This window comes from Pteronotus mesoamericanus, unplaced genomic scaffold, assembly GCF_021234165.1.
Source record: "Pteronotus mesoamericanus isolate MK-2021 breed Mesoamerican mustached bat unplaced genomic scaffold, CSHL_Meso_final contig_56, whole genome shotgun sequence".
Classification (NCBI taxonomy): domain Eukaryota; kingdom Metazoa; phylum Chordata; class Mammalia; order Chiroptera; family Mormoopidae; genus Pteronotus; species Pteronotus mesoamericanus.
The window spans coordinates 7,363,312-7,374,746 of NW_026555201.1; the positions used below are offsets into that span (position 1 = coordinate 7,363,312).

The 11,435-nt window shown below is 41.2% G+C and overlaps 1 protein-coding gene across 2 annotated transcripts in view; it reads left to right on the forward strand.

Moving 5' to 3' along the window:
- Nucleotides 1–10,480, forward strand: part of MSRB3 (methionine sulfoxide reductase B3) — a 166,546-nt gene extending 156,066 nt beyond the window's left edge. For both annotated transcript variants that reach the window (XM_054580055.1, XM_054580054.1), the window contains one exon: nt 7,329–10,480. In XM_054580055.1, the coding sequence (XP_054436030.1) occupies nt 7,329–7,496 (168 nt within the window). In that variant the 3' untranslated portion in view covers nt 7,497–10,480. The remainder of the gene's footprint in view (nt 1–7,328) is intronic.
- Nucleotides 10,481–11,435: the final 955 nt, after the last annotated feature.

The following is an 11,435-nucleotide window of genomic DNA, read 5'->3' on the forward strand; positions in this document are numbered from 1 at the left end:
CAGAGTATTTTGCTGGGGGATGTCTGTTGCATATACCAAAGGTAAAGGGGGCACACCAGGCAGCTGTAATAGCAAAGTGATTGCCACGTGGGTATCCCTCATCATCCTTCTACTTGCCCTTTAACCCCCTCCATCAGGCACAAGAATTTAGGGAGTAGGTGGCGTATTTACTACCAAAGAGAAGGGAGATTGGTTCAACCCTAACCATCTGATAAATTTCTGTTTTCATTTTTTTTTTTAAATAAGGCTGGCAAGTTTAATGTCTTCAGGTATAAGAGCTACTCTCTCCTTTGAAAAGCAGACTTCTTATTTTATCTAAGTGACATTTTCAGTTCACTCTTGGTTCTCAGATACGTGTCTCTGAGCAAGATCATGGAACTTTGTGAGGCTGGGTCTCACCTCCTGAGATTCTAATTTAGTTGTTTGGAGGGTCCTGAACATCAGCGTTTTAAAAAGATCCTCAGTTAACACTCATAATAACCTTTTTTAGGTACATACTGTCACTTTCTCTTATTTTACAGTTGAGGAAACTGAGGGACAAGGAGGACAATTAACACTTGTGTAAATTTACCTAGATTTCAGTGGCAGAACTGAGATTGAATTTGGGTGTTTGGCACAAGAGCTCTTTATGGTTCTTAGATAGATAGACAGATAGATAACCCATAAAGAGTGACATTGAGAAAAGGAAAAAATATCCTATTATTCCCCAGCACTTACTTTAGTTTAATTCAGTTTTGAATCAAATTGAATTTTAATTGGTATCTTTATAACTGCCAGAAAAACAAATTATGACTATCTACCCAGGACAAATATTTGACAAAATAGTAACTTGGTTGGGTGGTACTTAGTAGTTTATAACTTAGGAACCTGCATAATACTTAAGGAAACCTGTTTTACAGCTAATGGTTTCGCCTCCCTTCCTTCCTCCTTCCCTCCTTCCCTCCCTCTCTCCTACCCTCTCTCCCTCCCTTCCTTCCTTCCTTCCTTCCTTCTGCCTTAAAGGCTGTTGTATGACTGCTATTCTCCTTTTTCAGTTAGAACCCACTTTCAAATGTGAAGTCCCATGAAAACCAATAAAAAAGGCAGAGAAGAAAGTGAGGTGTAAGGTAGCTTTCTTGGAGGCCCTACTTTCTGATGGCTTTGAGACTAGTTCTTAAAATTCACAGTTGGAAAAAACTTCTGTTTTCTCTCTGCCAGCCACAGAGATAACATCAGTAGTAGTAAAGGAAAGACCATTAAGGTGACCAAAGAGAAATGAAACCCACAAACTGTGCCAAAATTAGACAGAATTCATAAAAGGATATCAAGCTAACCCAGGTATAGCTCTCAGCCCTTGGTTAAAGGCCTAGGTGATTGTTACTATATTATTTGGGTGAAGAGTAACAGTTGGGTGAGGAACTAACACTGACCAGTTCTTTCAGCTTCTTTTTCCACCACCTTTACTTTTCATATTTAAAAAGTGTTTGACCCTTTCTTAAATAAAAGTCTTAAGTTTAAAGAGAAGTGGGAGGAGATTTGTTCCCCTAAGGCATGTGTAAAAATACATGCTTTGTGAAGTCAGCTCAACATAGAAAACAATTGGGTTTCAGCCCCACAAATGATACATTTGCTGGATTCTTCCCCATGTGAACAGAGCAGGGGGTGTCTATCACACAAGTGCAATAGCAACTCCCTAAATGAAAGTGTGCCAGGTATCTTTCACATTAATTTTTGTGTCTCTTAATTTGTGTTTCACACACACATTTATTTTCCTTTTGTTTTACATTTTTCTTTAGTTTTTCCTGTTTTTTCATTTGTCCTTTTTATCTTGATTTAAAAAACTGCTTAAATGGTTTCCATACTAATGTAACGATTTGCCTTTTACTTCCTAGTTACTCATTCTTTCATTATCAGTTTATCTTCTTTTGCCTTCTATTCTTTCAGTTTATATCGTCTCTTCCCCTTCTGTCAATTTCTCCCATCTTTTTGTTTTGTTTCCTCTTTAATATGACAGGGTATGGGAAACTTTTCTGATTTGCTTCTTCTCTTTCTAGATTTTTTGTTGTATTTTAAATTCACATGTCTTGTTCTTTCTCTGGACTGGATTGCATCAATGTATTCTGAAGAATCCGTTAGATGCTTTTAGCATCTTGCAGACATTCTTGATTGGACCTGTTACATGAAGTACTTCTTTCCTTGTAGTTAAGGTGCAGTATTTAAACATGAAGACCATTTTGCTGCCAATTTATACAAATGAACTGAGCTTATGATGAAGCCAGTAGACTCAACCTGCTTGCTTGGCGAAGTGGGAATATTTTTTTTTGTCTTTTGGTCCCTAATGCTTGCTGTAGTACTTAGAATTCTTATTCTTTTCTCTCTCTCTCTCTCTCTCTTTTTTTTTTTTTTTTTTTTTTGTGATATGGATCACACCGTCACACCATGCAGTGAATTAGTTCTCATACTTGGGTAGAAATTGCAAACATGTTAGGAGCCATAACCTACCCCCTCTTTTCACTACATTGTAGTTTTCCTATGTGTCCAGTGACTTCTTAAGTAATACTATTTTAGTAAAATTTTATTGCGGAAGTTAAGCTTCATTCAGTACTGCCACCGCTTTTCAGAGGAATATTTCCATAAGGTCCTTCTATGAGAATCGCTGTATAAGGAACCTAGCATGTGGCCTGATCTGTAAGGCGAGCACAGGAAACAAGCAAGGAAGGCGGAGGCTTCAGCGGCTGGTCAGGGCTCCTGCTGGTGGAGGGAGTCGGACAATTCTGTTACATTCTGATTTTTGTTGCAACCCTATTTTTTTTCTTTTACTATTCTGTCTCCTGAATTGAGGAATTATATTCCAGTTCTCTCTTCCAAAGAAGATCTTTATCTTAAATTTGCCCACTTTTCCTGGGCACACGTACCTTTCCACTGGCTGTAGCAATTTCCTAACAATTTTCAGTTACAAAGGATTTTCTTTAATTTTGTTTAATTTACATTTTTCAGTTAGTGATAAAATACATTGCTTCTTTTTCATTTTCACTGACCACTGTGAATAACCCGTTTGTCACTTCTCCCTAATCCTCCAAATCCAGCCTGTTAATGCTTTGTCAGGAGTTTAAATTCAGTACAAAGAGTTAAGATTTGCATGGTTTAAGCTGTAGTTCAGAGAAATCAGTCCCTGCTGGAAATACTTCTTCCTTTAGATCAAAATTCTACACCTGAAGCAAATGGGAGGCTAGTACCTCACATAACCTTTTGTAATAATCTTTAAGGAAGCCATCAGATCCCAGAGTTTACCCAAGTCGGAGTCTATTTATGACTGCTGCTATTATTGCTCGGATCTATGGTAGAGCACCTTAAGTTTGTTTTTAGATCATTATTAATTTGTTCTAACTTAGCCAAATCAACAGAAAGGTAAATATCCACCAATACAAAGTATTTTTCAAAAGTTAAGCAGTTTTTGGTAAAATCCCAAACCTTATTAATCTTTTGCAGATGACAACTCATATATTGCTGATGATTAAAGATACCCATGTGTTACAATAGGGTTTCAGACTCACAGCCCATCTCTCTTTTTCTTGATCTTTCAGTAAAATCATAATGCTAAACTGGTGACTTTATAATCATTTCCTTGGCAAAAGATTAATATCATAAGAGGAAAAGAGCCCTACTTATACACAAGTGTCTTCAATAACAGTGGGAGAAAACAGGATACTACTGGCAAAGTAAATTGCTTTTCTTCTTAAAACGCTTTTCTCCTTCCCATCCTGCCCCACGTGCCCAAGTGTAAAAGCCCTGCTTTGAAACTACTTCATCTTGTAGATCAAACACTTAAGAGAAAATGACAATAATAAAGCTCCAAACATCCTAGGAAGAGCTGGGAGAAAACCCTCCAGGACAGTTGGAAATACATCAGTGTAGAAGTATGTAACTATCTTGAATGCACTACTTGTGTTTCTTATGCACATGATTGAGAACTGCAGTCAGATTTTAAAGAATTATGTTAAATTTGACGCTCAATCACTTTTGGGTGGGGGGTCCTTTCCTGTGGTTCCCTGGAAGTTCTTTGGTTGCCAGCTTTTCTAAGTTGGGAGGCTTAGGTGATAAAGGATTCTTGTGGGAATTAAAAAATGTTCTTTTGAACAATTATCTCTTGCTTCTTCAGAATGAGAGCTAGATTAGTCATAGTTTGTATTTCACTTGTAAAGTACAGAAATACATAATCATCTTAAAACAACTTTCAAAAGTCACACCAAAGATTCTACCCTGAAATAAATCATTAACAGCAGGTTTCTGAGATTTCTCCATCGGGCAACTAGGTTGTGTCAGTTACAGCCAGGTGTGCCGGGAGCCCCCACCACATTGCCGGTGGGCTGGGGCCGGAGAGGCAGAACTTGCAGGCGGCTACAGAAACAACGCATCACTGACAACTTCCATTCATCATCCCAGCCTTCGGCCAGGGGTAGAAGCTGGAAAGAATGGGCTCCATGTGCGTTCTCAGGGAGGAGCCTTTAGGGCTTGTGCACTTTTAAAAGAAACCCGGTAACAGTCTTTCATGTGAGACTAGATGTACCTGGGAGGACGCAGACAGGGGGCTGCGTGGTTAGGCTTTCCTCTTACAAATGGCCTCTCAGCTTTGTAGGCAGAGGGGGAGGGCCGGTGTGTGGTGGCACAGACATAAATGAACTTCCTGCTAGACTTTGAAATGTCACTTCTTCCTCTGTTACCTGCGCTAGGTGGGAATCTTCCCGAACACCTCTCGGCAAGCATGATGATGCCAATCATTCTCATTTTTACACCTTTTCCGAGGATTTCCCTCACCTGTCCCCAACCTATCGTAGTTGTTTGCGAATGATTTTTGTGGCTTTTTCTGACTGTATTTCTTTTTCTAGCCCCCCTCCTCTGTCTTTTGCCTGGATCAGGCACATCTAGAATCTGTGTTTTCCTTTCTGTTTAACAAAAAAACTAGTTCCAGATTTAGCAAATGAAACTGCAGACCAATAACCAACTCAGTTCAACCGATTAAATTATTCTAATTTGAAGTTTTTAGAAATGATTTGGGAAATGAAGATCACAGGAATACTTCTAAATGGCTTCAAGTATATCCTGATTGTGCTTTCTTTTTGGAGTAAGGTAAATAGAACTGTATTCTAAATATGCCCACAAGATGATTAATAAGGGCAATATCATTTATTTTGCCCAGATAGCTGTATTCACTCACTGAAAAAAAAAAAAAAAACTATCTGAGGCTTTTATGTGAAAACTCCACCTCTCAGATGCCAAGTGATCAAAGTGCTGGAGCTGCATGTGAGATCAATAACGTGCACACATACTGGTCACTGAGAGCACTAGTTCCTGTTGGCCTGCATGCTGACTGTTTTGGCAGGCAGAACTAGGTGTTTTCCTGTGTCCATTGGGTAAGCATATGTATTTTTTACTGGTGCATCTTAGCTGCTGATGCCTGAAAATTTGGCCTCAATTGTTTATAGAAAGGAAAAGCAATCTGAGCTGTCAGCCTTGATATTACCTAAACCTGCATAGAATGTGGTAAAATAATGCAAGATTTGTTTTTTAGGCCTGTTTCATATTTTCCAGGCAATAGATCAAATCAGTTCAGGGTTCATTTTTAGTTCTTTAATAAGCTGACACAGTATGTTGGCAGAAAAATAAGAATGCACTTTTAACATGGAAGTGCCACATAGTCGAACTTACTATTTGTGCTATTTATTAATTTAACTAGAGCACCCTCGAGAATTGAGTTTAGCACTTTCAACAGAGAAACTGAAGTTCTAGTTCTTTTCATTGTAGCAAGCACTGTCCCTCACATCTCTCTCACCATCTCCATTTGGTATCTTAGCCCTGTTCCCTTGTCAACTCCTACTTTCTGTTTTCGTGCAATTTGTAAGTGTTCTACACACCAAACAAGCAGTGAGAAGAATTAATGAATCATCTATATGCCTTTTCTCTCATGTTCTTCCCCGAATCCTGACTCTTCCATATGTTCAAAATGCCCTTCCCATGTACCCCATTTTTACTGTGTTCAGGTCCTTAGATCGAAGTCATCCCAGGAAAGCCGCCCCTAACCGCCATACCGAAAACGTCAGCCCCCAATGCTGACGCTTCTTATCACTTCTCTTCTGCTTGACATTTATTTCCACGGCCATACTTCATAGTTCCTTTATGTCTTTGTGGAGGTACTATCTGTTTCGCCCACTAGGATGTAAGCTCCATGGGTCCAGGGATTGTCCTGTATCTCCAGAGCCTGGGACAGTCCCTGGCATGTAGCAGGCGCTCCATAAACATTTGTTAAATGAATGAATGGAAGTCATTTGCCCCAGGCTTTTGTTCCTTTGCTACATGAAAAATGAGGTATTTTCACTCTCTGTTTGAATGTGGTGCACTAATGTCTCCATATCCTTCGCCCGGTCCCTGCTGAGAAAGGGTGGGGGATAGGTAGGTGTGACCTGTGCCGTCGTCTCCTGGAGCCTTACCCACCACCCCAGCAGTCAGCGCAGGGCTTTATTCAGTGCGCCCGCCTTTCTGTAGACATTTTCTCTGGGCTACATTTCTCTCAAACACCATCAAAACCACCTTCCCTCCTGCCTCTGTCTGGATTCTGTGCCTCCTCTTCTCCCACTTTTTTGGATGGTCAGTAGCATGGATTTGAGCTAAACAGCTCATTCCTTCTTCGCATAATAATATAGTTCATGCGAGTAAAGAAGTCAGCACGGCACTCCACCTATTGGAAGCCAGAAAAAAAGATTGTGTGGCCGAGCCAGGCTTCCATGCGCCACCCTTGCAGCCCTGGTGACCGTGACAGATCCGTGGAGCCTTGCCGTTGCTTTGCTGGGCTCCAGGAACATCCAGTGCTGCTCTGATGTTAAGTTTTACTGCCCATGAAAGCAAACATCACCTCCGTCATGGCCAGTTAAGCAGTATCTTTTACAGTGGACTTCTGCATATCTGAAACCCACCCATCCAAAGCCAAAAGTAATGCCAGGGGGAGAGATTTTATTCTGCCATGTTTCTTACAAGAGGAGATCAAGGGTCAACTCAATTCATAAAATTACTGCAGTCATTTTTCAGCTGGCTGAGAGACTTCACAGATCAAAAAATACAGTGGCTTCTTAATGATTTCTGATATGCACAATTCTAGTGTTTTTTCTTCTCAGCATGTGGTGCAAAGCCTGCCAGAAACCATCTTTGCAGCTATTGACAGGCAGATTAGAAATCATCCACGATGGTTTCCATCATTTCTCTACAGACTGGTCATCCATTTAAACTGCTTAATGGGAGTTCCTCTCAAAGCCTGCTTTGTACACGCTTTTCACTTACATTTTGCTCTTCTCTTTCAGTGCGGTGCTCACCTTGGGCACATTTTTGATGACGGACCCCGTCCAACCGGCAAAAGATACTGCATAAATTCGGCGTCCTTGGCCTTCACACCTGCAGAGAGCAGCAGCGGTACCGACGGGGGCGGCGGGGTGGGCAGCCCAGCCCAGGCCAGCAACACGGAGCTGTAGAGTCCTGGGGAGCGACGCAAACAAGTGCACTTAATGCACAGCTTATTAACAGAATTCATAAGTGTCTATCTTAGATATATTTTTTCAAAAGAATATAAGGGCAGTTTTGTGCTATTGATATATTTCTTCCTTTGCTTAAACAGAGGCTCTGGCCACCGATGTATTTTGCTATTGACTAGATACAGAACTGTTTATAACTTTAGCAAGCGGAGATAGCTTTGTGAAACTTCTCCATAAGCCAGTTAAGAACCATTTGGCATTGTTTTCTTCACGCACATAGCTTCTGCTTCTTTTGAGATTTTTTCCCCCTTGGTTAAGAGGCTGAAGGAGCTTGGTCTTGAAGCATGAAAATCGAGATCTCCTACACAGTGTTAAACACCAGAGCTCCAAAGTGCAGGGCACGGGGACCTATGAGACACATGGCCTTGAGGCATTTGTACAGATAAGGATGGAGTGATGTCTTATGAGACTTCTTAGCTTTGTGGACAGTTTGAGCTAAGGTCGTTTATTCTCACTAAAAGGGTGTGAAGGTCTAAAGTCTTTCCTTATGTTAAATTGTTGCCAGATCTGAGGGGGCGCACTGAGTATTGGGGCAGAGAAGTAAACATTACCTCACGGTTAGGCCTTTATTTTATTTTCCATTGAACACATTGGAATGTAAGACAACTGTAAAATGCGGAGCCCCATTTTGTCCAAAGTTCACAAAGAAGAACACCTGCCATTGCCTTTTATAAGTCCGTCCCTCCACACCTAATACCAGCTGCATCTGGAAGGGCATTTTGGTGAATTCCACTGTGTAAAATAAAACATTGGGAACAACGCACTTCATCAAGGCAGCAGCAATAAGAGAGCAGAGAAGACCAAAGAGGAGGTCCTGGGCGTTGACGCAGCCCGTATTATGCAGATGGGCTGATGAGGTACTGCAAGTCACAAACTGAACCGTAAGGGAGGGACTTTGTGCACACGTTCACGAGAACCCTGGAAAGACAATGGGGGTTAAAATACAAATAGCCAGAAGCTCGAGTCCCACCCCTGACGCTAAGCTGTGGTGTGGCAAGAGATGAGCCATGTAGCCTCTTCATGCGTACTCTTCACGCCTAAACTAGGACTTACAATATTTGTAAAATAATTGACACTCTCAGGGCAAAATTACAATATTATATTACTATACAGTTAAGATCAGTGTTGTAAAATTAAACTGATCTGGTTCTAATTGCCTCAAAGGCCAAACCCAGGCATTTGAAATGGAAAGAAGCAGAGAGGAGGTTCAGTTAGCTGATTGGTATGGAAACAGTTGGGCTAAGAGCCAGAAATTTTTCTTTGTAGCAGTATGGCTGGTTTTACTCTGAGAAGCTCTGCTCGGTTGTATAACATTTAGTCTGGTGGGATGGATGTCATTGAGCACAATAAGGTTTTCATGGATCTGGGCTGCGGCGATACAAATCGATATCGCTGCAGCCAGGTGTGAAGGTCCAGCGTATGGCTGATGTATTTTGTGTCTGTAACCTTGAACGCGAATCCTGAAATGCAGTTTTTGAAAAATATTATTTTTGTAAATCTTGGAAAGCTCATGAAAGTTGGCATCCTTCTTTATACACACTAAGGTGAAAATAGGAGAGAACTTGACAATTTTAAAGAAGTGAGAAATTAAAACGAAAAGTTGTGACAAATCGAAATGTCAGTGTGGTCATGTCCACGTTCTTGTATGTGTCTCCCAGCTTCCTGGAGAGGCCCTGACATCCCAGTGACTCTTCCTCCTCATGTTTGCTACGCGTTTGCAATTCCAGATAAATTATGCTCCTCTTCCCGCAGCTCCCAGGTGTTTCCCCTCAGGCCCCCGGGGTCACTCGGGAATTTGCAGGTTTCACTCCCCTGTAGAAATGAGATTTAAAATCTAAAATCATTAAAGCCTCAGCATGCAGACCATCCTAGAAGCCGTTCCCAGCCTCACAGAGGGAGCCCCAACGTTTCCTAGTGACCCGGTGATCCCGCTGGAATCTGCCAGTGTGAAGCCCGTCCTTTGGGGGCACGCACAGCGCTTCTCCTGTCACTGCGGCCATGTGTGGTGGCCTGCCCCGGGGTCGGCTGGACACGAGCCACAGTGTTGGGATAGACAAGGAAGATAAATTAGGGGCTTCTTTCCTCTCCCCAGAGACTCTGTGTTCTCTTTGTTCCTTCATTTTTATTGTAGGGCTTAACATTTCCCTCAAAAACTCTTTTTCTAATCCTTAGTCTATGTTTCATGGAAAGCCAGTTTTTATTCTACCACATTTTCCAGCATCAACTTTAAGAAAAATGTAACATCCTAGAAAAAAAAGTGGGGTGTATGCATGTGGTTTAATTCCAGATTGCTTTTGAGTTTAAGTGGTATCAAATTTCAGTATATTTCTGTCTTATGTTAAGGAAATATATTACTAAAATGTCAGTGAGCAATAATGTCAGCTGTCGAGCACTAGATTTATTTTTGCAGGATATGGAGTGCAGTGAACTGAGTCAATATGGCGAGGTGTATGTGATCTGTGGGAGTTACGCCATTTAGCATAGGAAATGCATGGGACTTTCCCTCTCTGCTCTCCAGTCCTTACTGTACTGTTAGGAGATGCAGGTTTCTGCTGGTGGATACAAAGTATGTCCAGACAGTCATGCAGAATGGATCTGAAGAAAGCAGCAGTATATATCGTATTAGAGAACATTTCTACGTGTTTAAACTTTTCACTTGTTAGAAACATTTAAATCCTTAATGCAAATGACATAGTAATTTAAAATCCTCTCCATGAATTGAATGCGTTGCTTTAAATACAGAATATGATGAAAGGGATTGCCATTTGCTCGGAAGGTCAGATGTTACTTTTGCTTTAGATAAAGCTTTGTAATAATTTTTCTTCAAACAAAAACTTTTGGATATGATGTGAAATTTTCATTAAAAACCCCTTTCCTATGTTTATTGTATACAGGAAATAAGCAATAAAATTTCTTTATAAAAAGGTTTTCTTGTCTAATTCCTAAAGACTCCTTATTCTAAAGCACGGAGACATGGACCACCTGTGGGAGTTTGCAGCCGGCCGCTCTGTTCACCTCCTTACCCAGCTGACAAGCCTGTGGTTTGTGTCAAGGGCCTTTTCTCTGATGTGGCCTTTGCGAGCTGGGGCCCTGACAGTGGGGTTCAGTCCAACTCTCCATACCTTAGGCCCTAGGAAAGGCCTCCAAGGGTTTGAAAGATTAGAAAAGGAAGATTACACAACCTCCACCTCACCTCAGGAGAAACTTCAGCAGCTTGTATATGTTCTCATGCCAAATAAAGACTTTGGGGAGTTTCATCATGATAACTTTACAGATAAAAATGCAGCAATGATACCATGCTGATGCCTAGATTGTTGTTAAAGCAATTGGCAGGAAACTTACACTGTTGTCAAGAATTGGTCTCTAAGTAAATACATTAGAGGTTCCCCATTGCGCACAGATGTATATACTTTTAAAATCATTTCTACAGAAGAGTTGCTGTATATTGTTGTGTACCACATAATGACATTTAGATCAATGATGGGCTGCACATGTGACAAGAGTCCCACAATGTTATAATGGAGCTGAAAAATTCCCATCACCCAGCGACTATATAGCATAAGGCATTACCCATGTGTTCATGGTGATGCCAGTGAACAGTGTTTGCGATGTCTACGGTGGGGCACAGTAATGCCCTGGGCCTTCGCGTTCACTCACCGCTCGCTCACTGACTCACCAGAGCAACGTCCAGTCCTGCAAGCCCCATTCGTGGTAAGTAGCCCATGCAAGATAACATATGTTTTGCTCTACCTTTTCTATGTTTAGATGTGTTTAAGTGCACAAATACCATCTTGTTAAACTTGCCTATAGCATTCAGCACAGTAATATGCTCTGCAGGTTTGTAGACTAGGAGCAATGGCTATATTAAATAGCCTAGGG